The sequence below is a fragment of the Lepidochelys kempii genome, chromosome 2 (genome assembly GCF_965140265.1).
Source record: "Lepidochelys kempii isolate rLepKem1 chromosome 2, rLepKem1.hap2, whole genome shotgun sequence".
In the NCBI taxonomy this organism is placed as follows: domain Eukaryota; kingdom Metazoa; phylum Chordata; order Testudines; family Cheloniidae; genus Lepidochelys; species Lepidochelys kempii.
Genome location: NC_133257.1, coordinates 190,699,664 through 190,726,657, shown reverse-complemented (window position 1 = coordinate 190,726,657; position 26,994 = coordinate 190,699,664). Strand labels below are relative to the sequence as shown.

The following is a 26,994-nucleotide window of genomic DNA, read 5'->3' as shown; positions in this document are numbered from 1 at the left end:
CTGAGTTCCCACACTGGAGGAATCCTCCCCCAATAAGAACTAGGGCTTTCAGAGTTCCTTTAGGCTCTCTTTCCCTTGTCCCTTCCTTCTTGATTTCTTAGAGAAGGAGGTGAAGATTACAGTTAGTCGTGAACTTTTCTGCTGCACTATAACTTAATGCTTTGGTGTCTTCCTAAGGCTCTCACTGCAATCTCTTTACCTAATGTATGCGTGCCTGACAAATTATAGTGAACTAACTTATAAAATACCATGAAAGCTTGAAGAAGGAAAGCATGAGCACACAATAATAGGGATTTTAGTCTGTACCTCTGTGGTTTTCATTTCAATACCTTTCTGTGTCCTTTCCTCAAGGTGTTCTACTGATCTTGGCACTGACAGAAGAGCTGGTGTTTGCTGTTCAGATACTGCCTCCAAGTGTATCGTCTCGGGGCCTCCTGACAGACACTACCGCTATCACAGCCATGGGGATAACACCTCGACACAAAGGCCATCGCACGACAGGACCCGTTCCCACAACTAGTCATTCAACTCGCCCAATGGAGATACCTGCTCCTACCATTGACCAGAAGCAAGCAACCAGCAGCCATCACGCTGGCAAAATGGAAACATATCATTTATACAACCAGAGTGCTTTGTATTCAGGACAGACTCGCCCAAAGGGGAAAATATTTCAGATTTTCAAAGGCAGCTTCACAGAATCTACAGAGCCTTACCTAAAGACAGCACTGCACTCTCCCTTTCCTACTTTGAGGCGCCCATTCACTAACCATCCATTTCAGCCCCAGATTGCAGCCTCCAATGATCCCAATAGTACCAGGCCAGCAACGACGACAGACGCAAGCTCTTTTCTTCACAGCAACACCTTGGAAGGCCTTAAAAAAGCAGAGCAGGTAAATGGAACATGGCTAGTTATGCAGAGAGCAGATCTTACCCCCCCAACAGCTGGCCCATCGACTGATCCCAAAACAGTGTCGGTGCCTTTTAAATCCACACACTATGATATATGGGATATCCTGAGCAAAAATAACTCTTGGGTAACCTTGAGTCCAGGTACAAATGTACCTTTGTTTGCCAGCCCTGGAACTGCAACAGCAGCAGGTCATTCAGTTCAGACCAGCTTTGATGTCAACATTTCATCACCTACAATGGGAAACCCTAAAGGAACCTCCATGACGCAGCATACCATGGTGAATAATGCTGCTTTATCCAACCAGGCTCTCTCCACAGCACCCACCACAAGGTTGGCTGGCTCCATTTCAACAGCTGGCTCCACAGCAACGGGAAACTTTCTAAACAGACTGGTGCCTGCTGGAACCTGGAAGCCTGGCATGCCTGGGAATATTTCCCATGTCACTGAGGGGGATAAACCCCAGCACAGAGCAACCATTTGTCTCACCAAGGTGGACATTGCCTGGATCATTCTGGCTATCAGTGTACCTATATCTTCATGTTGTGAGTTAATTACTTCTTTTCTTTTTTCCTTCCTTGAGATACAAAATGTGTGCACGCCTGATGGGACAAGTATTGGCTGGGGAGCTTAGCACTGGCGGTGTAACACATTCATATGAAACAGATGACAAGCAATGTTCAGATAAATAACACATTCTCTGATTTAAGTAGCCAAGACTAGAACACTGGTCTCAGCTCCAAAATGCAGGTGAAACACTTGAGCTAAAGGCAAACTCCCTTTGCTGGGATTAATAAGCAAGTCAGTTATCCTCTCTGGGGGCCATTCAATAGAGGATATCATAATTCGCCAACTCATTCACATAAAGTCTGGACATTACAGGAAGGAAAGCAGGCTGACTTCAAAAATGTCTAAATCAGGGATAAAAAATTATGCAGGTCCAAAATCTTGGAATTGTTATATTCAGCCCTGGAGCAGTACTTCAGAGTACTGCTGGACTGAAGGACCAGTGATAGCTTTAAAGATTATACCATTGAAAAGCTAGTGTTCCAGAAGATATTAAAGTATTTTACTTTTATTTTTATTTATTTTATTCTTACTTATATTTTATTCACAGTCAGTTTGTGAGCCATTGGACTTTAAAATCACATTATTCTGATTAACATCTTGCTTTCTATCTCCATTTTAATTCTGACATAGTTTTATCTGATGATGTCTAGAGAACAAAGAGTTTGAAATCTTAGCTTTCAAACAATAAAAAGTATTAATTTCTAAAGCCCTCTATACACTACAAGTACAAACCATGTTTCCATAACCAATTTGTGACCTTCTAATCTGACCCAGTTATATAACAAAAATGTTTGAACTATGTCTACCCAGAAGCTTTTTCACAACGCTAAACTATGTCAACCACACTTGGCTGTCCACTATGTAACTATTCGTATCAGTGCATTCTGGGAAAGTCTAAAATGTTATTCCGTAGTAATTAACCACGCAAAGAATTTACCCAGGGTCTTGGTGAATTCTCTATCCCTGGCAATTTTTAAATCAAGATTGGATGTTTTTCTAAGATATACGCTCTAGGAATTATTTTGTGGGCAGTTCTATGGTCTGTGTTATATGGGAAATGAGACTCGATCAGTGGTTCTTAACCTGGGGTACAAGATGCCCTTTCTGGGGGTGCGAGACACACCAAATTTTTTTAGAAGGTAAATCATTGAAAACAAATTAAGCACAGGCACGTAAGTACAACTACTTTGTTTAATCAAACCTATGTATTTATTAACATTATACATTTTTAACAATTACTGTAATATACAAACAAAAATATATCTAGATTTAAATAACTGATCTACTTCAACGATTTTTGATAAGGGGTGCGAGAACATATTTTGAGAACCAGCGGGATGCAGGCTGCAGTAAATGATCTCAGTGGTCCCTTCTGGCCGTGGAATCTACAAATAGTACTTCAGCAGGAGATAGTGTCCTGACAGCACACACACAGGGTGACACAAGCAATCTGAGACAATATTCAGAGCTGAGATGGAGGTTCCACCAAACTGATCACACAAGCACAGTTAAGTGGGTCCATCGACAATGCAAACAGAAGTGTGTCAAACAGTTACAGGAACAAAAACATTTGCCAGCGTGGATGAAACAACTGTTAGCAACCATGGCTCCTGAGCATTAACCCTGTTATGTTATATACAAGCTATATTTAGACCCAATTTTGTTACTAATTACAAATTTGGTTAAAATGGTAGTGGAGACAGGGCCTAATTCTGGCTGATTGTGAAAATAATGTTGGAATTGAAGTAAGTGTGTATGTATGTGAGTGAGAGAGAGAGAGAAGCAAGTATAATAAAAAATGTGATTTTTTTAAGGGCCAATATATCATGACCTGCTAAAGCTAGAAACACGTATGTGGACCGGTAGAAATTCTGTCAGGACCAGAAAATATTTCTTAGGACTGGTCTTGAACTAGAGATCAGAAAGAAAAGTATGTTAAAGCCCTAGATAAAGCATCTATCTGAGTGCTAACAGCAAGCAGCATCTCAGGAGTCTTTTTGAAGGACTTCTCATTATCAATTAGTTTCTTAAACTACTTTACTGTAACAGATACTGTAATATCATGTGCTCATATACACTACATTTTTACATCTCTTATATTGCAAGCTGTGATTTCAACAAGTCATATATTGTTTTGAATTTGGCCTACAGCAGTAGTGAGAGGGCAACATTCTCAAATGCAGATAATGACTAAAGAGCCTAAGTCCCATTGACTTTTCATGACTTAGACTCCTAAGGCTCAGATCCTCCAAGGTGTTTAGGTGCCTACCTCCCATTGATTTCAGTGGAAGTTAGGCACCTAAACACCTTGGAGAATCTGGGCTTAAATCTACATACAAAAAGTTGTGCTGTTTTAACTACACTGATATAATTAAAGCGCTACAACCCCCCTAAGGGTGGATGCTGTTATATTAACGTATATGTGCTTAGAGTGGCACAGCTTATTCCCATAAGGGAAAGGGAATAAACTGTATCAGTATAATGCACCTTTATACACCTATAACTGCATCTACACTCTGAGTTGTACCAGTTAAAAAAAACAACAACAACAAAAAAACCCAACGTGTTCCCTACCTTGCAATTATACTGGTACAAATTGCATGTAGACCAGGTCGAAGTTGCTTTTGAAACATTTTACCCAGAGAACTTTTAACATTTGGTGGCCACCTTTCAGATAATTTTCTAGCAGAGAGATGTACTCCTGCCAAAGCCCCTGCAGCACCTGCTCTGCTTTTTTTCAGCCTCAACAGAAGGTCAGTGGCTGTAATGGGCATGAAAAACCATCTCTCCAAGTCAGGGTCGAGGCATGTTGGTGGGATGATGTGAGGAAACTTGCTCAAGCTGTACCTGCTGCATGGATAATTAGTCCCCAGCATTGTCACTGTGGCAATAAATTCATTTTTAAATGTTCTGAAGGGTCAGGCATTATCTAGATATAGTGGCAGAAGTGATTCTCCACATTGCAGCTCACATACTTTTCTCCGGTCAAAGGTGCAGAGTTCCTTTGCTTTCTTTTCATTGCTTTAAAGATTTAACCACCTCCGCACACAAAAGCACCACAGTCTCTTTTTACCTGCTCGATGCAAATGTTACTTTAGCTTCAGCACTGAACACTCAGCCAAGCAGCAGGCCTGGGACTCAAATCGCACTATATGAGTGATGTGAAATGAACATAATAGTAATGCATAGCTCATTAGTGCTAACTCTACACATTGATCTGCTACCATTGTATTTCTAAGGAAGTCTCTCAAGCAACAGTACACCATTCACAATGTGTACGACTGCCCTTTTGAGTTATTTTGCTTGTCATGTTAAAATGAAAAGAACGTTTTCCCTGATGGCACCAGGGAGCTACAACAGGCCTTTCCATTTCACAACCGAGGAAGCGTTGTCTTCTGAACCTCTCTCATGCTCATATGTATCCTCAGACACAGTGGAAATGAACAGTTGGTACTGTAGCTCTGCTACAAAATCACCTGATGAAGCTGGGTGTATTGCATAGTAAAGACATTGCTGCCATCTTCAGGAAACAAGGTGTTTGCAAACAAATATATAAAGTCCTTCATTCCAATCTCCAGGCAGAGGTGACTATAGATGAAAAGTAGTGGTTGTTCCTAATTTTGAGAAAAGATGAACTTCAGAATTTGATGTTAAGGAACATATAAAAAAAAATAGTAAACATAGTAAAAAAAAAAACATAGTAAAAAACATAGTAAAAAAAAATGACCTACAACTAACAGATTTGCTATGGGTATCTTCAAGGGGTGGTGTTGCAATGAAAAGGTCTCACAGCTATATGCAGTGTGCAAAATAAACTGAATGCAGTCCATCTCCCTTTTTGGGTGATAGGGGGTGGGAAAATATAGTGCGTTTTGACTCAGCTCCAAGTCAAGTCTATCGAATCTTAAATTCTTAGGCCACTGGCCCATTCTAAGGTGTTCAACACCTTAGGTGCCTAAGGCAGGACTGAGCAGTGAGTAAGGGGAAGGAAGATTGACTCTGAGAGGCAGAACTTTTGTTAAGGGTGTTCTTCAGCTACCGGTTCCCAGCTCTGATGGGGAACCAGCAGGGTGAAGGCAGCATGAATTGGGAGGGCTGAAAAGAGATGTAGAAACTGGCACTGACCCAACAGTTACATGCTGAGAAGTCTGCCAGGGAGTACGAGTCTCCCTATCTGCTGAGATAGAGGTAGGGCCTGCCAGCACTTGGCATTCCCAACTCCCTAAAGAAAGGGAAGGAGAAACAGGTGTGGGGAGGAAATGGGTGCCTTTGCACAACAGAAAGAGAGGAGAGAGAGAGGCAGGAGTCAAATTAACCCAGCTCCCACCTCCGTGAGGAGAAGTGTGTTCCATCAGTAGGCCTGCAGATTTAGCCAAAACAAAATATGAGAACTTTCCAGCACGTTCCAAAGGCTTTCTGTTATCACACTGTGCGTAAAGTATCATTCCCTCTACTTCAGGTGGTCCCCAGCTACAGAACCTCATTTGCCCATAAATGAAGCTTTCTAGAATAAGACCTCTCAAATCAATTGACTCTTGAGGATGCTTTCACAAAGCGAATGCACACATTTTTCTAGAGGAGCATGACACTTATAATCTCTACTACTACTCCTATCAACCTGCAGGAGCAGCACTTTTCCCCAGGTAACTGATGAGACCCTTAGAAGGGCCTTCTTTGAGAAGTAGTTCTTTTGTGCATAGGTACAGGGACATACAATATATTGGGAGGAGGAGACATCACTGCTCTGGGTGCCCCACATACAGGGCATGACCCACATACTCCACTCTAGCACTTCCCCCCACCCCCAACTGTTACCATGAGGGCCAGCTAGATTACCTGCAGGAGTGGTTTTCTCTATATTATGTGGATCTACTGCTAACTAAGGAGCCTCTGGAGGTGCCTTCACTTTCCTATCCCATGGAACCAGAAGAAGGGGAAACTACACAGCTCCTGCAGTTCTCATCTCCACAAGTCCAAGGGAAGAGGAGTCATGAGGGTTTTTGCAGGAACTGCACTGCTTGTCCCCAGGGGATTAAAAATCCTCAAGCAGCCACCTACATTTTCACTGATCCTGCTCATCAGATGGAAATTTGCCAAGATCAGGAGGCAAGTGAGTAGCATAGGATCTCCCCAACTCAAATGTGAACCAGCACCCTAGCCTTAGTCTGCCCTCAAACCGAAACCCACTATAAACCTAATTCCAACCCATATCTGAACACTGCTATCTCAGACCATAGCTAATGTAAAGGTGACAGTGTCACAATATCCACCAAATCTACAAGTACCTGTTTTCAGGGCTACATCAAACTTCTTAAGTCTCCCTGGCATATGACAGGGAATGCCATTCAGTGGTTAACCACATCAATCAATGCACAGTATCACCTATCATGACACAGAATAGTTTAGTAGCCCAGCCTGGGAATTTGTGGACTGGGGGTTTATGTCCAGCTCTCCTATGTGACCTTGTGAGAGTTGCTTCAGTGCCTCAGTTTCACCAGCTAGACAATGAGGGTAAGACTAATAACTCCCCTTTGAGACCCACAGATAAAAAGGGCTAAATACTGTTATGTTCCCAAAGTGCCACAGAACAATGAGATCGCTATTTTCAACTTGTCACAGTTTTTTGTGATGTTCTTCAGGCAGCTTTGAACATTATTTTTGGTCTCTCTCGCACTCCCAGTCGCAATGTAGGATGTGAAATGATTTTAAAACTCACATCACTGATCCCTCAAGTTCCAAGTTCTTTAAAAAAAAAAGTGAAAAAAATCCTTCTGTAATTACCTAGTGACATGATTAAATGTAGAAGAATACAAACCTGGCCGTAGGACGCACAGCAGTACATTCCTTTAGCCACTTCTGCTGATAACAGAAAATGTGAGAGGGAGGCTGGCTTGCAGTGTGGAAACATCAGCAGAACCCAAGAACATATGAAGTATTGCCTTGGATTCAGCTCTGCCTAGCTCATATTTCATCGCCTGGGGAATGCTCAAAAGTGCCTTTTGCCAACCTTCATTGAAGAATTTACGAAAGTTTGTCCTGTGGTCTAGTTCTCCCAAGAGATAGATACTCCGGCCCTGATTCTGAGCTCACCCTGTTTCATGCAGATGTATTGCACCACTGTAAGTGAGATCAGACTGAGATTTAGGCTGTTTCCGCACTACTCGCTAGGGGTGTGATTCCCCTGCTCATGGACATGTACTCATGCGAGCGCCCATCGGTCAAGCGCTAGTATAAATACATTGTAGCCACAGTGGCACTGGCAGGAGCAGCAGAGGCACAGCTGAGCCATGCCGAGTCCAAACCTGCCTGAAACCGGTGGATTCGTCCTCGGCATGGCTCAAGGGTGTCTCTGCTGCTGCTACCAGGCTACCGCAGCTACACTGCTATTCATTTGAGCAAGTATCTGTATACGAGCAGAGGAATCACACCCCTAACTCACAGTGTAGTGAATCCTGTGTCCAGCTGGCAGCAGCTGTTTGTCAGTAAAGAACTTCAATAATAACAGTAATATAGCTAAGATAGTATAATAATATAGGCAGTGTAGGTAGTAAAACCTATTGTTAAAGTTGCTGGGCACTTCCTATTATAAGAGAAGGTTACTCACCTGGTACTGTAATTGAGGTTCCTCGAGATGTGTCCCCCTGTGGATGCTCCACTTCAGGTGTTGGTGCACCCCTGTGCCATTGATCGGAGAATTTCAGCAGCAGTGTCCGTCTGGGTCGTGCATGCCCAGTGGTGGTCTCGCAGCACCATTGGCGCCTCATCTATCATACGCACGGCCCAACCCCCTCAGTTCCTTCTCAACCATCTCTGGCCTGACATGGAGTTTTGTAGCCGCGTCCCAATGTCAGTGACAAAAGAGAAATAGTTTTAAGTTTCATAGGGTAGTTAGTAGTAGTTTAGTTAGTCTTCTTTATCATATATATATATATACACACACAGATATACACACACACTCTAAGATCCTGTTTTCAGTTGCATATAACTGCAAGTTAAACCACTTGAGTTGAAATTTTCCACTCTCGGTGCTTGCCTCGGGCTGAATTTTTCTGGGAAGGGGGGTTGCTTTTTGTTTTGAAAGTTTCAGCCAAAACAATTGAGCTGTTTCTGCAGGTGAGATTAGGGAAAAATCCATTGTTTTGCTCACATTATTTTTACAATCAGTGCATTATTTTTTAGATGCTCTAGTGTCTCCATGCTTTGGAGCAGGGACTTGAAATTTGTGTGTGTGAGATATGTGGCTTTTACTGTTCCCATGAAAAACTATTTTCACAAGGTATGAGCCTTTAAAAAAAAAAACTCAGCTCACACATGATCAAGGGAAACTTGTTAGAGTAAAGCTGCTAAAGTCTCCAAAGATTCTGTCTGCACTGAGTATGCCCCAGCCCTCCACAGCTCCTATGTGCAGACTACACTGTGTGTGCTCCACCATGGGGCTGCAGGGGCTGGCCTGAGCAGGACTTTCCCAGCAATTCACAATAGCAGTAGACCCCAGGAAAGAGAACAGGGAGACTCTCTCTCTCTCTTGTGCTCCTAGTACTTCCACTGCTGACAGCCAGGTATTGAGTAGAAGAAGAAAGCAGCCTGGTTTAGAATGAAGAGGGGTGAGGAATGAGAGAGACAGTGTAGTGAGCTGTAGCTCACAAAAGCTTATGCTCAAATAAATTTGTTAGTCTCTAAGGTGCCACAAGTACTCCTGTTCTTTTTTCAAAGGGGGGAACAGTAGCCAAAAGATGTGGGGGGAAGCAGTGGGAGATAGGAGCCAGTCAGGGAAGCAGCAGAAGGGGAGGGGGACAGGGTACTGAGGGGAATATAGGTGTCAATAAGAGGGAAGATTATAGCTGAGGAAGAGGGGACAGGAGCTAGGAATGGATAGATAGGAAGAAAGGTGTACAGAGATAAACCTGTGGCGGATACAGGGACAGAAGGGTCTATAACTTTGGAAAAACACACTGCTCTCCAGAACCTGCAACTGAACCCAAGAGTCCTGAGTATTTACGTATCTCTATTGTCCGCACATATATGTGAAACCCCTGGCAAAGAGTGAGTCTCGACCTCCTCTAGAAGCTGACCGCATATTTAATCTTCTACTACTACCACCAGTTACTCCATTAGCTAAGTGGTAGTGGTCTAAGGTCCAAATACTGCTAGTAACCCAAGCTGGGGGTCAGTATGGTTCCACATGATGGAATTTCTAGATTTTTTCCAAATTTTTTTAAAGTAAGGAAATTACATTTAAAAAACAATGTGAAAAGAATGGTAAAGTTGTAAAGTCAAGTTCTCAAAAGTTAGGAGATGTCAGATTTAAAAGTTGCCCATGCAACCTTAATTCACCCCACTTATGTGTAGGCATTATAATTGTAAGCAGAGCCTCTTACTACCTATTTCCACAGTTCCCTTGCCTCTCAGTGCACATGCTACTCTTGGGGAAATTCTGTGCCCCTGTGGAGCAGCAGAAAAATGCCCCCTCCCCCCCACAGATTCCTTTCTGCTTCCTTGAAGAAAAAGGTTTCTGTGGGGAAGCAAAGAGCCACTGCATCAGTACTCAATGACCCCTCCCTGGCAGCTCTGCAGCTCAGACATGTCTGTTCGGGCAGTTGGGGAGAGAGGTCTGGGGATGCCACGGCCACCCAGGGACATTAGTCCCAGCTGGGTGGGAGATGGGGAGGATGGAGATGGAGTTCCCCCTCCCTTGCACGGAGCAGCCAGGACTGGGTCAGATCAAGCCCCAGAAACTTACCCTGGGTGGACGGGGGAGCAGCTCCCTGTACAGTGACCCCTCCCCCCAGCTGCACACCCGAAACCCCCCTTCCACAAAGCGCCCCAATCCCCTACCCTGCCAAGCATCATCCCCTGCATCAGGAGCCCCCCACACCTGGACCCCCACCCCACTGAACCCCAATCAGCTTCACCCTGACCCCCCACCATCAAGCCCCACTCCCACAGTCCTCCCCTGCACAGCCCTAACCACCTTCACCTGGACTCCCCTACAGAGTCTCATTCCCCCTGCACCCAGAAACCCGCACTGAGCCCCTGTGCATCCAGATTCCCCCCTGCACCTAGATCCCCCACTGAGCTGCCTGCACCCAGATTGCACCACACAGAACCTTGATACTTTTGAGGGAATTCTACACAAAAAAATTAAATATTCTGCACAAAAAAATTTAAAAATTCTGTGCACAATATTTTAAAATTCTGCAAAATTCTGCATATTGTTAAAATAACACAGAAACACAACAAGAGTATAATCACACCATTTTCAATTATTTTTGTAATTTATTTCAAAATACTTGTCAGCAAATAATAAAAATGGTGTGGTTATATTGTGTTATTTTGACAAATATAATAAGCAGAATTTTCCACAATTTTAAAATATTGTGCGCAGCATTTTTAATTTCTGTGTGCAGAATATTTAATTTTTTTGGTGCCGAATTTCCTCAGGAGTAACATGCTAGACCTGCTCTGGGAATGTATAAGTGTTGTGTAGTGAAGGAGGTTATTGTCTGTAGGACTGCTTCCTAATTTGTTGCAGAAGTTGGAGGCAAGGGATTGCAGGGAGGGAAAGGATCATCTCATGGTTAAGGCAGTTCAGTACTACCCTGGAAAATTTGATTCTATCCCTCTCTCTAACACAGAGTTCCTATGTGATGCCAGGCAAGTCACTCAAACCAAAAAGTGTTCACAGCTGGCCACTAATTGTATGTTCCTCATTTTCTTGGTGCCTACCATGAGACACTTGGTGCTAGATTTGCAGAAATGCAGGGCATTCACAGCTGTGATCTGAATATATAATGTGCTATAAAACTGTTAAGTACTCTGAAAAATCAGGCCCTCAGCGTCTCAAGTTGTGCACCTTAAATGAGTGGGTACTTTTACCAATTGTTACCTTTATCTCTGTGTCTCAATTCCCCAGTTCTAAAATGAGGATAATACTACCACGTAATATCACAGGGGCATTGTGAAGAAAATTAATTAACGTTTGTGTGGTGAGTAAGGTCTGGGGCCACACACTGAATAAGGATAAAAAGAAATATTGAATAAGTACTCATTCACTGAATGAGGCAGTGATCCTGTGGAAAATACAATGTGATCATGCAATTAAAGACTATCATAATGCAGAAGGGAGGCAGAATTAAGGTAGCAGAGACATCCTTAAGTCTGGCATTTCCTAATTTTTGAATGTTTGATTTTGCAGCCTTGAAGTTCTTTTAACATAGGGGTGTTTTTTTTGGATGCAGTAATATAATAATATTAAATAGTGAAGAGGGCAAACAGCCCTTGAATGCATAAGAAGGGGAGTATCGAATAGGATTAGAGAGATGGTATTATTGCTGTATATGGCATTAGTAAGACCATTACTGGAATGTTTTGATTAGTTCTGGTATTCGCAGTTGAAAAATAATACTGGAAATTGGAAAGGGTTCAGAAAAGAACTACAAGAATGATCTGAGTTCTGGAAAACTTGCCTTATAGTTAGAGACTATGCAAAAAATGAAATATAATAGAGAGGGAAAGGTCAATCAAGCTTTGCTGAGGGTTCAGGTAAATTTTTGAGGGAAAGCTGTAGTTGGTTCTTATTTTATCCAAACAGATTCACACCTCACTAAAAGAAATGTGATGTTGCAGCATTAGTTAAACAATACTAATTTCTAGTCTTCACTAGAGTACAAGACACATTATAGAAAAAAGCAAGATGGAAGCTGTGACTTTTTTTTCTACTCTACTCTGTTGTCTTTACTGTTACCTCATATTTTCAACCCACCTCTACTGTGTTTTGTGCGTTTCATCCATTTAGGATTTCCTGTCTGACAGTCTAGATCAGGGGTTCCCAAACTTGGGTACACATGCTTGATGATCCATCCATTCACTTCACAATTTTTAAAGAAGGTTGTATGTGAACCAGTAAAGTTTGGGAGTTGCTGTCTTAGATTGTATGAACGGAAAGGTCCTGGAACATTCTGGGTGTTTCCATAATACAGATAAGATAACCGTGTATAGGTACCCCCAAGCACTCTGGTAAATGAAACACTAGATTAGGACCCAACAGAGCCGGGTTCTATTCCCAGTATTGTGAGTTGGCAAGTCACTTATACCTGCTCCTGCCTCGGTTTCCCCATCTGTATAACTGGTATAATACTGTAGTTTTATACCCACTTTTATGAAGTACATTTAGATATGTGTTATGTTACATTACTTTTTTAAAAAAATAAACTTTGCCAACCAGCGTGCCAATAAGTGTTAACTGTGGTGAGTCTCAGCAGAGAGGCCAAGGACTGAATGAGCCCAGAGACAGAAATCCCCTTCATAAAACAGTCTCTCCTGCTTAGGGTTCAAGCACCTTGAAAAGACAGCATAGGGGATCTTTCACTGCTGCTATACTTAATCTGTAATAAACACAGGACTTCATTCTTCTGGCCTTTCAATCCGGCAGTACTCAGAAGAGCTAAGTGTTTGATCCTCAAAGGGACTTAGACAGGGCCGTCCCTAGCCATATGCAGCCCCAGGCTTCCGCGGGGGGGGGGTACCTGCTCCTCGCCCCCCCACCGCCAGGGTCTGGGCTGCGCTCAAGGTCTGTGGGGCCCGGGAGGCAGGAGCTGTGGGGGGCCACTTTGGGAGGCCCAAGAGGATTAGCAGGGGACCAGGAGCAGTCTGCTCCGTTTCCCTCGCCCCAGCCCCAGCCCCGTCACTCAGGTGAGGAGGTTTGGGGGAAGGGGTCCCCCCCTCACCGGCAGGAAGCGGAGCAGCCTGGCCCCAGCCGCGGTGCTCCACTTCCCACCGGCGGTGAGATGGTGCTTCCCCCCAGCGAGCGACGCAGCTGGGGCCGGGGCGAGGGAAGCGCAGCGGGCTGGAGCCGCTTCCCGCCGCCAGGGAGTGAGGGGGGCGCTCCTTTCCCCCACCCCCGCACTCACCGGCAGTGGGAAGCGGAGCGAGCCGGCCCCAGCCCGCTCCGCTCCCCCCGCCCCGGTCGTGTCGCTCGGGGGAGGGGGTCTCCCCCGCCCCCGCACTCACCAGCGGCGGGAAGCAGAGCGAGGTGGCTGGGAGCTGGCGGAGCAGAACGGGCTGGGGCCAGGTTGCTCCGCTTCCCGCCGCTGCCAGGGAGTGCGGGGTCGCTGGGGGAAGAGGTGGAATGGGGGTGGGGCAGAGGAGGCGGGAAGGCTAAGAGGTGGGGCGGAGGGAGTTGTCCGGGGCTCCACACCCCCCTAGGGGCGGCCGTGCCCCTTGCAGTGGGCACAGCCCGCAGGGGGGCGGCCGGCTAAGGGATAGGGCTGGTCGCCAGAGCTGGTGCCCCAAATGTCATGGTGCCCTATGCAGCTGCGTATTCTGGGTATGCCTAGGGACGGCCCTGGCCTTAGACGTTGCAATGCCTAACTTTTAGGCACCCTGCCTAGTGGAATCTAGAGCGCTAAGTGAAGTGCCCAGGCTCTCTATACCATGCACAGGGAGAGCACAGCACCTAAGCAGGGGTTCCCAGAAGCCAGCAAACTGAGCTGTGAGACACCCCCGCTAGCCAGCTGGTATGGAATGCTAAGGAGAGGGGTGGGGCCTATGTCCCCTCTCAGGGGGTGCCTGCCTCCACTCAGGATTCACAGCTGTGAACTTTCTCCAGGAGTTAGGCACCTAAGCCCTGTCAGTCCTTTCTTGCAAAAAATCTGAGAAGAAGGTGGGGATCCTCATTATATCTAACAGCCCACTAGCCAGGTCACTTTCCTGGGATGTTGGGCACTGTAGGTTTGAATCCTTGCCTGAAGCAGGGCCCCAGTGGTGGGGGAACACCTAGTTTGAGAATTCTGTTGCAGCTCAGGCATGAACACACAGATGTCAGGACACAGGCTCCTGTGGGCATGTTAACTGGCAGACATTTAGGTGCCCTGAGGACTTTCCCAGTGGAAACATAAGGGCCTAGGAACTTTAGGCACCTCCAGGATTAGGTGGCAACTGAGTAGGAGTTTTGAAGAGCTCAGTGTTACTAAAATGTTGAATTTAGGCACCTGAGTGACAGGCAGTTAAGTCCCTTTGTGGATCTAGCCCCAAGTTCACATTCCAAAAACATAATGGAGGGTGGGGGAGAGGAGAGAAAGTTATGTTCATAGAGGAAGTACAAGATAGCCCAGGACACATTTATGATGCCTTTTGAATAAATACAAATTTCTCACTGCTCATAGTACCACTGTTTTTCCAGATCTCAGAGACAAACCTCATATTTCACTGACAATAGTGACATAATTGTACAGACTGTAAATCCTAGATTTTTCAAAAGATCTGCCCAGAATTTAACCATACATCTCCCACTGATTTTAATGGCAGTCCTGTCATTAAATCTCCAGGCAACTTTAAAAATTCTATCTATTTTAGGCATTTACAGAGCACCCACTACATAGCAGCTAGGAAAATTGAAGGAGTATTGTTGTTGTTATACTCACTTTATATAGCCTACCAATGGGGATAACTACATGTTCTGCTTCACTTTCCAGTCTTAACATGCCTCCAGGGCAGAGTGGAGACATCTAGTGGTTATTGACACTGGTTGAATAGTCTGAAAAGATAAGGGCACGACTGTGCAATTTTTATGACTGAGTACTTTCTCAGGGAGAGCAATTCAATTGATTTCAGTGGGACTGCTCATGCAGTGCTCACCAGCGTGACTAAGGGTTGCACAATCAAACCCTAAGGAAATTCATGCACTGGAAGTGAAGTTACTAGTAATGGATAAATTGAGGCTAGTCTGGATAATAGCGTCATAATGGCCTGCTGTTTTGAAATGTGCAAGCATGGTATGAAATATTTTTCCATTATTTTAATAAAGAGATTTACAGTATAAGCATGTCTTTTGCTGTGACTTAAGATAGAGACTGCCTGAACTCAACCCATGAACAATTCCTCTGTTGTAGCTTACTCTATTTTAAACAGAGCTCTAGCCTTACGCTTTTGTATTGACATTCTTTGTGAATAAATGGGATGTGAAACTAGATCCATGGCAAACGCACATTTGCCATGTTTGTCAAAATATACAAAGCATCTCTGACCCCTCTAAATTGTTTCCTTTCCCTTAGGCTACAATCCTAATAAGTAAATTTAGCTGGAGCTGAGAAAGTATTTTTTTCCTAATTCATGAATATTTTCTCTCGTTTTCTCTGATTAGGGATCTAGACATTAGGGAGTACATTTTCAGAAGGGCAGTCTTCTTTTTATAGGTGCAAATGAAAGTACATTCATCACCAAGTACTCATTGTGGGTGTAAATCAGGTACTTTAAAAGTACAAATGCTTTAGATTTGTGTCCACAATTTATTTTTGCAGGGACAAGTTTTGTAGGTACAAACTGAACCTACAAAATAAAGGATCGACCTGAACCCCACTGAAAATTAAACCCCTGTGTGTGCTTAAATCTCCACAGTTACATGGACCATTGAGATTAGTACATATAGCAAAATGAGTTTGGCAGGCTTAAATAAAATTGCCCAGATTCTTAAGCTTTTTTTTTTTTTAAAGTAAGAAGAAGAAGATTAAGCCTCTCGATCCAAATCAAAACAGATTTGAGTATACTGAAAGCAATCCTGAAGAACTCTTTCTCAGTCACTTTAGGTTACAACAGCACGCTATGGAAGCTGATTATATTTACCCTGCTAGTAATATGAATTCCAGCATCACTGCATATGTCCAGTGTTCCATGACCTGAAGCAGATGCTTTTCCAAATGAACATACTAGCTCACAAACTTATTCACGGGATCCGTATTTGCAGCTGATTGGCAGTGTCTGTCTGTCTATATATCTAACTTATGATCTGCTAACATACTCCTTACTGCAGGATCTAAGTACTGCACAGGTAGAACAGATATATGCAGTGAGGTCTATAGTGGACTTCATGGAGTATTCTGCTATTCTTGAAGTTCTAAGAAGCTATTTGTGGTTTATATATATCATTCCAGCCATGGTGCAAAAGCTTCATCAAAAACAAGAGGGTTGGGTCTTGCAGCAAATTCTAAAAGTGGCCTCAGAAGGTAAGGAAAAGCTGCAATTTCTGCAAAGCCCAAAACATACTCTATATGGGCTAGATTCTGAAACACTTGCTCATTTCAGTAGCATCTTGCTCCATAACAGCAGTGGAGTAAGACACTATTCCATGTGAGTAAGGATATCTCAATATGGCCACGTGTCTTGAGAAACAAATCCAAGTTACTAAGTGACTTCCCACAGAAACTATCAAATTCTTGTAATTTTTCTGTTAACAGCAGTTCTGCTGACAGTCTGCTGCATGAGGAGGAAGAAAAAGACATCTAACCCAGAAAACAACCTGAGTTATTGGAACAATGCTATCACCATGGACTACTTCAACAGGCATGCTGTAGAGTTACCAAGAGAGATCCAGTCCCTTGAAACTTCAGAGGTACCATAGTTGCATGGTAACATATCCAGCGACTGACAAGCTTTACTGAAACCATACTAGATGAATAATATTAATAAACTCTTTTGAAAACTTTATGTACATCCAGAGAAACAACCTTTCAAGGAAGCTCACCCCAGTGTGATGTGATGACACACTTACTGTATCTCAAAGATTCTGTGTCCTGTTGTTAAAGTTATGTTTTTCCAGAAAGCTCTTGCTGTCTATTCCTAGGACTGAACACCCTGGGTTAAGCAGTACAACACAAGGTTGTTCACTTTGGCCTTGCCTTAATTTGGGCCTACAGTTGAGTATAGCATTCCATTCAATGAGTGGGAGTGGTTCAGGGTATTTGTGGCAGTAGTATGATTTGTGCCAATTATTGTCTACAGTGGTTCAGCTTAATCTCTGTAATGTGCCCATATATCATGATGATGGCACAGTGGAAGTTAACAACATAAAAGATGTCTGAACGTCCAGTTCTCAAGAGGTTTCTGTAGCTTCTCCTGTGACAGTTTCAGGGGTGCATTCTACAAGTAAGAGAAAATTGTAAACACCTGCCAGTAAGACTGTGAAACCCTTACTTACACTGGTGAGCACTTACCCAAGCATTCTGATTGATTTCAATGGAACTATTCACATGGGTAGGTGCTCACCAGTGCGAGAAGTGTTCGATAGCTTGGAAGAAGAGGAATTAGTTGGCTTAGTTCAAGAATGTAAACTTGGGAATAATGGATGAAATTAAGCAAAGGATAAAGGATTAAACAAGTGTCTACACTAGTGTCTATTTTAATTCAAGTTAGCTGAGTGAGCCAGGTTTGGGTAAGTGACAAACATTTGTGTCCAGAAACAAGCCTTTGGGAAGTGTCTAGACTATCATTTACAATTCTGTTGGTTAACTTAGTTAACTGGCAATCATCTAACTCAATTCAAAACCAAACCACAAACTCCTCTCTAGCCACACCAAGAGACAACTTCCTAATGGTGAGATCTTTTAGGGCAGGGGTGGCCAACCTGTGGCTCTGGAGCCACACGCGGCTCTTCAGAAGTTAATATGCGGCTCCTGGTATAGGCACCAACGCTGAGGCTGGAGCTACAGACGCCAACTTTCCAATGTGCCAAGGGGTGCTCACTGCTCAACCCTTGGCTCTGCCCCCACTCCACCCCCCCCCCAAGCCTCCTATATACCATGAAACAGCTGATCGGGAGGTGCGGGCAGGGAGGAGGAGGTGCTGATCCCCGGGGCTGCTGGTGGGTGGGAGGGGCTAGGAGCGGGGTGGGAGAGCTGATGCAGGGCTGCTGACTTATTACTGTGGCTCTTTGGCAACATACATTGGTAAATTCTGGCTCCTTCTCAGGCTCAGGTTGGCTACCCCTGTGTTAGGGTGTGGAATAGTCACCAAAATGAGAAGGGGTGGAAGCCCTATAACTTGAGTTATTTAAAACTGAATTTGACATAGTATTAGAGAATATATTGTATGACCTGCTAGTGGCCCCAAGGGGCCAAAAACGCAACTAAGGATCAGTGCAGCATAGGGAGTCTCCCAAAATGCCCTCATACGTCCAGGACCCCTGGCTGGCCATTTGAGATTATGTAGGAGCACTGAGATGGATAGATATAGATATGAAATACAGCAACCCTTTGAAAAAATGTGTGGATATTTTTGCCTTGTTTTTTTTAATGTGGAGATTCATTTTTAAAAAATAAATTTCTATTGATCCCTGTTCCTGACCCCAGTAAGTACATGGGGTTTGCGGCTCTGCAATTTCTAATTTTATAAGAAAATTTAGCCAAAGCCAGAATCGCAACTATAATGTTTCTTTGCTGTCTTGTCACTAATATGAAGTGGAAAAGGAACAGACTCCACTGTTAATGTCATCGACATTTTCTGGATACCATGGCACCACATATTCGCTCTTGTTACATTAAAAAAAGAGGTTGAAAACGTATCTTTGAATTCATTCCCCCATAATTCCCTTCTATGCAGGCTTGGGAGAGTCTTTCCTGTAGCTGACTGGCTGGGAATCATGGATATGAAATTTCACAAAATATTACTTTTGCAAAATTTGAAGAAAGCAAAATGACATATAGAGCCAAATTCTATAAAATGGCCTATAATTTTGGGCTACTCAATTTTTGGGTGGCCAAGTTGAGTAAGCAGTGGTCTGATTTTACAACCCACAGCTCCCATTGACTGCAGTTTGGCAAAACCTCTGGAAATCAAGGCCTGGTTTTCTAAAGCTGGATATCCAGAAATTGGGGTGCCCAAAATTAGGGGACACTTTGAAGAATTTGCACATATTCTCTTGGCTTTAAACTCTATAGATCTTATAATGTAACCACATTCCTTTATATTCCATAAACACACACAGCAATGTGCTGTAATGTACACCGAGGGTAGATAACAGAATTTAAATAGCTCATGCTCTTTTTCTCTCTTTCTCCTAGGACCATCTGTCTGAGCCACGCTCCCCAGCCAATGGTGATTACAGAGACAGTGGGATGGTCCTTGTTAACCCATTCTGTCAAGAAACACTATTTGTAGGACATGAGCAAGTGTCTGAAATATGACCCCACACCTGTCCTTGTATTGCAGTTCCATCTTTAGTGTCTCCAAATTATAAATACATATATATATTATAAATATAATCTTTGTGTAACCCTGAATTATGAGAAATGTTTTCAGCTTTTTCCCCCCTAAGAATTGTCAACCTCTTTTTTATAAGTGTGGTAAAACTTTACAGAGCAAACTGTGGCTTTATAAAATAAAGGTATTTCTAAGCAAAACATCTATTGAACCAACTGCTTTTCCTGCTGTCATTTACTAAATGCTTATACAGAATGTTTAGTCTGTATCACCACCAGGTAAGGTTAGCTTCACTGAAAACAGTGCCTGTTTGGTACTACACCCTGTCATGATGCAGGGGCAACCTGCACCTGTGAATCTCCTCTGTCTCTCCATGGGCACTCTTTCGTAGTGACAGACTTCTACTGCACTTTGTCCAGAATGGAACTCCACAGTTACCCCACTTTAGACAGGATCACTAGGTTTCACCAATTGTATTTACCTCAGCCAGCCCAAATTGGTTTGGGTCTGGCTACAGAATCTTCTCTAGGTACTCGTGAGCAGTTTAAAAAGCAATGGCTCAGGACAGCTTCTTCAAGAACAAGGTTTCAGAGTAGCAGCCGTGTTAGTCTGTAGCCGCAAAAAGAACAGGAGTCCTTGTGGCACCTTAGAGACTAACAAATTTATTAGAGCATAAGCTTTTGTGGGCTACAGCCCACTTCATCAGATGCATAGAATGGAACATATTGTAAGAAGAAATATATATACATACAGAAAAGTTGGAAGTTGCCATACAAACTGTGAGAGGCTAATTAGTTAAGATGAGCTATTATCAGCAGGAGAAAACAACTTTTGTAGTGATAATCAAGATGGCCAATTTAAACAGTTGACAAGAAGGTATGAAGATACTTAACTTTAGGGAAATAGATTCAATATGTGTAATGACACAGCCACTCCCAGTTTCTATTCAAACCCAAGTTAATGGTATCTAGTTTGCATATTAATTTGTCCAATCTGTTCTTAAACTCCAGTGATGGGAATTCCACAACTTCCCTTGGAAACCTATTCCAAAGTTTAACTATCTTTATAGTTAGTCTTTCCTAATATCAAACCTAAATCTCCCTTGTTGTAGATTAAGCCAATTATTTCTGGTCCTATCTTCAATGGCCACGGAGAACAATTGATCACCATCCTCTTTATATCAGCCCTTAACATATTTGAACATGGATATATAATATTCATAAAGGTGAAACAGATATCACCCCTGTTTGGCACAAATTCTACATTAGATTTGCATGATAGAGCAAGTGCAGTGATCTAATATGCTGGGATATTTTCTAGCTGTTCCTCTGGGATGAGCTATGGAAGACAGACAACAACACACTGAGCCCCTCTCAGCCCTAGCACTGTAGTGCTGGACCCAGACAGCATGCTGATGCTAGCAGTCCCTGAGCTTTAGGGAATTGGCTAGCAAGCCTGGCAGAAGTCCAGTCATTGCCCCAGCAGGGAACGGATAGCCAGGTCAACAGCTTGGATAAGGCACTACCTCCTGTGAGCATCTAGCAGCCTGAGCTGAGGGGAGTGAATGCTGCATCTTTCACCAATCAACATAAGCTATACAGCATGCTCCTGCAATGCTCTCTGAATGCTTCAGTGCACCTCCCATTCTTCTGCGAGATCGCCACACCCCCAGCACTCCTCCTATCAGACAGTTTTTGCCTAATGATTTAGGATGATCATAGCAATCTGGATAGCAAATATGTGCAATACTGAGGGAAGAATAGTTCCCTAGGGGACTAATACCCTGCTCTCCCTCAGGCAACACTCGCACTGAAGTCCTGGTGACAATGGAAGTTTTGCCAGTAAATTCTATAGTGTAATGACAGTAAATGAGAGCCCTCCATAAAACTTGCCTGCAAGTTGAACTAGCCAACTTAATTAAGATCTCTGTTCAATGAGTAGTGGTGGGTAATAAAGATCAAGATATCAGGATGTATTAAAAGCAATAGAGAATAAAATGAAAACTGTAATGTCATTACCTAAATCAATGGCATGTCCTCCCCTTGAACAACCTAGTACCGGCATCAAAAGATGTGTTTTCATTTTTTGCTCCTGAGATCCCCTTTCCTATACTGTTCATTGACTGAGGTCCAAGCTCTTCTCTCTCTATTGTTATCCTTTACTCACTAGATATTTTTATTTATTTATTTAATGTTGCTAATTGCATACACAGTTTAAATCAGGGGTAGACTGTGAGACAGTAGAGACCCTGCCAGGGTTTTCCAGTTGGACAGACAGATATTAGCTCCTACTCTGGGTGCTTTGTGCTACTCCAATGAAGCCAGAACACCCGCTTACTTGGCTAGCAAAAAATTTCCCTTGCATAAGGGGAATGCTCAGGTGCTGTAGAGCTAGTGTAGTCCCACGGTCTGGCAGGCATGACTAGATAAACAGGAATGTGACCAGGGCCCCGTTAATCTACCTGTTCCTTGCTGCCAGATTGGCCCTGAGTGCTGTGGGTAGCTGGACATAAATTAGTGCAGCCTCCAGGGTGCCACTAGTCTAGCATATATCATTAATCTAACTAGTGCTGGCGCTAGAATCTTGGAGCCACAAAAGCAGCTTAGACCCACCCCTTCTACAATGCTGAGACAGTACTCCGAATCTGGGCCACAATCTTCACAGAACCATAAAATCATAGCTTTTAAGGATAGAATGGCTGTTACTGGTCATTTCATTCATGTCTTTGAATCAGAGAAGTATAGTTTCTCTGCTTCTCTAATAGGTAATTAGATTTACTGTCAAGAAGTTATTGGATATGGATATAGACAATGAGAGCATTCAAGTGCACACACGCGCAACGGAGAGGCAAAAGCTGTACATCCTTAACTCTGGTGACTGAATGATAAACATTCCATTTGAGGAACATCTGATCGGATTAGGGTGTAACAAACTTCACTAGGATCTGGCCTGTGGAAAAGGCTGCAGGACACTGTACACTGTGTATTTATCATCTGAAGCATAAAGGGACAGTGAATAGAGTTAAATTCATATCTTCCTTACAGAAGCAGGTACAATTCCCGTTGGCGTAAATAAGAGTTGTACTTAACTTCTGCAAGGGCTGAATTTGTTATATGCTATATGGGGAAACTATACTGAAAGTATCATTTAAAAAAGACTGGAGAACTTTTAGCTGTTTGATTTGTAATGTAGATTCAAATTGGATATTTGAGTAGAATAGGAATAATAGAATATATATTATGTCTCTACATATGTACATAGGGTCTGAGTCACACTTGCTAGTACGAACAATGTAAATGCAAATTTCACTCTTCTGTGCCAGCAACAGTCTCTACAACAAGAGGGAATTCGCCCCTGTAGAAAGACAAGCAGTGTTTATACCACCAGCATCTCCTTAAGGTACTTCCAGGGGAGTGCTCCTTTAATTTACCAGTGGGGTTCTATAGAAGGCCCTCCATCAAGGTTCCCTAATAAGGTCACTGAATCAGCACATTCCCCAGGAGGTCATGGCCATAACCCTACCTGGCTAGCATTACCCACTGGCACTGGATAACGTATACAACTCTCAAGTTTGAAAAGATACCACAAGTCTTTAATCTACTCCAAATGAATCTCACACAATGCTCTCTACAGAGTGAAGGACTGAGGAAATACTAAATGTCTTAATTAAGCACATATAACAGATTTTACAGCTGGAGGATACTTATACAAAGACTGTAAGGAATTTAAACACTGTTGCCCCATTATTCAACACAGATTTTGGAAAAATAAAGACAGACAACACCATGCAGAAAAATACATGCTACTCAACATATCAGGCATCCTAGAGCTCCCATATCTAAAGAAACAGCATTTAGAAATAAGTAGTAAAGATTTTTTGGATGGCATGGCTTAGAAAGGATGTGTTATTTCTAGTTGGCATATGCAAGGATGCTAATTCAATCTTAACATCTACAATAAATATACCTACCAGGGCCCTCTGATTTCTGGGCATGCTTACACCACCACCACTCCATGAAAAAAAGTTAGCAAATCTAACCGTCCCAGTATAGAATTTTCCTGCATACTACAGATGCCAAATCTGCCTGGCATGAACCTTCTTAATAACAGGTTTCAGAGCAGCAGCCGTGTTAGTCTGTATTCGCAAAAAGAAAAGGAGTACTTGTGGCACCTTAGAGACTAACCAGTTTATTTGAGCATGAGCTTTCGTGATCTACAGCTCACTTCATCAGATGCATAAAGTGGAAAATACAGTGAGGAGATTTATATACACACAGACCATGAAAAAATACACATTGTAAGGAGAGTGATCACTTAAGATGAGCTATTACCAGCAGGAGAGTGGGGTGGGGGGGAGAAAACCTTTTGAAGTGATAATCAAGGTTAGCCATTTCCAGCACATTTCCAGGAGTTAACAAGAACATCTGAGGAACGGGGGGGGGGGATATAAACAAATAAATTGGTTAGTCTCTAAGGTGCCACAAGCACTCCTTTTCTTAATAAAAAAAGCCACAAAATAATTCACTGATGGAAAAACTATGGGTGTAGACATCAACAAGACATATAAAGCAGAGTGGCATAAAACAGGTCTATTAGAGACAGCAAACTAAATTAATCACTACAAAATGCTAAACAGACTCCATTGGGACTTCACCAATTAGCTCCTACCCTAAAGGTCATGGCTGATGATAGCAAAAAGGATAAGGGATACAGGCTACGGGACATAGTGAAATACTGGCTAGAAATCTGTCCCCCTCCTTATCCTCTCTCCTCACCCCAAAAAAACTAATGATTTTGAGTTCCCAGATCTCATACATTCTATAGGCAAATGAATAATGGTGGCTACAATTATCATCGAACTCATCATCAGACACTACAAATTAAAAAAAACTATACGCAGAATGGTTCATACCAATGACAGTCATCTCATCACTCGTGACAACAGGCAAATGAAGGAAAACCGCAGCGTCCTTGTTAGAGTGCATAAACTCAGTTCTAGAAAGCACATCCAAAACCAAATATCACCTCCCAAATGTCCAAACACATACCTAGGCAGCTTTTATTATAGATATAAGCTAAAAGTCCATGCTGTTACAGAGGTGTAATTCATAAAGTCGTGTATGTAAAACAACCAAAAATGGCTGAGAATTTATAAACCAGACTGTAACAGACCACAAATCCCAGCAATAACTGAACCTACCAATATTCTAAACAAAAAGAGCTCTCAGTTTTTGACTGTTTCTATCACTGCACACTGACTGTACAAACATTCCAGGCTTCCGAGTGATGTTTGGGGTTATCGTGCTCACTGGTTCTGTTGGGGTGTGTGTGTGTGTGTAAGGGGATTGTACTGAGAGATCTGTGTGGATTTATGCAGGTGTCAAATGAGGGGTGTGTGCTGCAATGAGGAACCGTGTGTATTTGGGGTTGTGTTGTGCTGGGAGAGTTGTGCTGATTTCTGTAAGTGGCAAATGAAGGGTGTGTGCTGGAGCATGGCAGTTGGGCCAAAAAAGCCACTATCTATGCAACGTCCCTCATTACACCAATGAAACTGTTGTGTGCAAATTAGCTGTAGAGTAAGGGCACTGATTGGCTGAGTTACCTATGCTATCACAATGGTCTAGGACTCTTGGCAGGGCATAGATACATGCCTTATTGTAGCTGCGTATAACACAGATATAACTCATACAATCAAAACAGCTGAAAATGCAAAAACTGGACATGAACAGACTGAACCTGGTGATATTGTGAACAAAAAGAGCCGTCAACCATGCTTGTAACTGTTTCCATTAATTCCTAATGATTTTATAGACATCATAAGCTTCAGAGAGACACTCAGTGACAATTCTGGAATCTTATCATATAGATATATGGGAGGACATTCCAGTCCAAATCCACCCCACTAAAGACCCATCTGAACACCCATATATAAACCTACACTACACAAGGTCAGTGCTTGTCATCAGTATACCACAAACACACCTGGGTACATGCCCATATACTAATCCTAAACAGGAACAATTCTGATTTTATAATTTTGATGTGTCTGTTGGACCATGCATGTCAATATACATGGCCTCTGCTTGCTGAAAAACATTATGCCACGTGCCTATTATATCATCTATTTACTTGTATAAACTACCCATCCAATACTATGCAAACACCCAATAAGGAAAAACTGAAATAAAGAGAATGAAAAAAGTGTCTTTTAACCTTTATCTTCCATTTAGTCAGTACGTTTCATTCATGTGCACCTATGCTATTGGGGGTTTTAAAAATACAGAAAAAAGAATGTGGCAAGCATGACATATGCTGCTAGAATTGGTAGAGCTAACTCTGCAAGTTCTTGTGCAGTCCTTAGCCAGAAGGCCGGTGGTTGTGATGTGATGCTTCATATGGTTGTAAAGGTGAAGTTAAAGTCTGGAGAAATGACAATGTAATGTCTCAGAGACCCAGAGAAACTCTGGAGGGCGAAGGGGAAATTCTAATTTCTGAATCAATTAAAATCCAGGTAGGTTATGTTCCCGTTAACTCTTTGGAATCTGGACATATATGCTGGGAGCCAGTTTTCAATACTCATGCCCGTTTTGAGTAGTAGTTTACTCCATGAGCAGTCCCCTAGGTACAAAGCGATTGGATGTCTAACATAGTGAATGCCAATGAAAATGAGGTAGAATCTAAGGCTAAATTAGAGAAGTACAAGTTAAAATTACTTAGATAAGTATTATGTTTTCAAGTCGGCACAACCTGATGAAATACTTCCTAGAATACTCAAGGAGCTCATTGAGAAGATATCTGAGCCATTAGCAATTATCTTTGAAAACTCCTGGAATCTCTCGTGTCTTCCATAGGACAGGAAGAGGGCAAATATAGTGCCCATCTATAAAAAAGGGAATGAGTGCAATCTGGGGAATTACAGACCAGTCACCTTAACGTCAATATCCAGAAAGATATTGGAGCAAATAATCAAGCAATCAATTTGCAAATACCTGGAAGACAACAGGGTGATAAGGAACAGTCAACATGGATTTGTTAAGAACAAATTGTGTCAAACCAACCTAACAGCTTTCTTTGACAGGGTAACAAGCCTTGTGGATAGGAAGAAATGGTAGATGTGGTATGTCTTGACTTTAGTAAGGCTTTTGCTACTGTTTCACATGACCTTCTCATAAACAAACTAGGAAAATACAGCCTAGATGGAGCTACTAAAAGGTGGGTGCATAACTGGTTGGAAAACCGTTCCCAGAGAGTAGTTATTAGTGGTTCCCAATCAAGCTGGAAGGGCATACTGAGTGGGATCCCGCAGGGATCGGTCCTGGCTCCGGTTCTGTTCAATATCTTCATAAATGATTTCGATAATGACATAGAGAGTACACTTATAAAGTTCGCGGATGATACCAAGCTGCGAAGGGTTGCAAGTGCTTTGGAGGACAGGATTATAATTCAAAATAATCTAGACAACCTGGAGAAATAGTCTGAAGTAAATAGGATGAAATGCAATAAGGACAAAGTATTCCACTTAGGAAGGAACAATCAGGGCTTGTCTA

At 42.8% G+C, this 26,994-nt stretch overlaps 1 protein-coding gene and 1 long non-coding RNA gene across 18 annotated transcripts in view; one reads left to right on the top strand and one right to left on the bottom strand.

The window, feature by feature from the left end:
* The window catches only part of TMEM108 (transmembrane protein 108), a 386,458-nt gene extending 366,809 nt beyond the window's left edge, over nt 1-19,649 (top strand). For 12 of the 13 annotated variants that reach the window (XM_073333193.1, XM_073333196.1, XM_073333192.1 and 9 more), the window contains 3 exons: nt 352-1,452; nt 16,708-16,862; nt 19,309-19,649. In XM_073333193.1, coding sequence (XP_073189294.1) covers nt 352-1,452; nt 16,708-16,862; nt 19,309-19,431 — 1,379 coding nt within the window. In that variant the 3' untranslated portion in view covers nt 19,432-19,649. Of the gene's footprint in view, nt 1-351; nt 1,453-16,707; nt 16,879-19,308 lie in introns of all 13 variants that reach the window. The other variant, XM_073333203.1, reaches the window with a different exon arrangement.
* Nucleotides 1-26,994, bottom strand: part of LOC140907384 (uncharacterized) — a 105,375-nt gene that overhangs the window by 12,277 nt on the left and 66,104 nt on the right. The window contains exons 1-4 of one of the 5 annotated variants that reach the window (XR_012157480.1): nt 13,487-13,765; nt 8,082-8,292; nt 4,954-5,091; nt 714-872 (exon numbers count right to left, since the gene is read on the bottom strand). This is a non-coding gene — a long non-coding RNA (uncharacterized lncRNA). Of the gene's footprint in view, nt 1-713; nt 873-2,645; nt 5,092-8,081; nt 8,293-12,239; nt 13,177-13,486; nt 13,766-26,994 lie in introns of those variants that run through there. The other 4 variants (XR_012157476.1, XR_012157477.1, XR_012157479.1 and 1 more) reach the window with 4 other exon arrangements.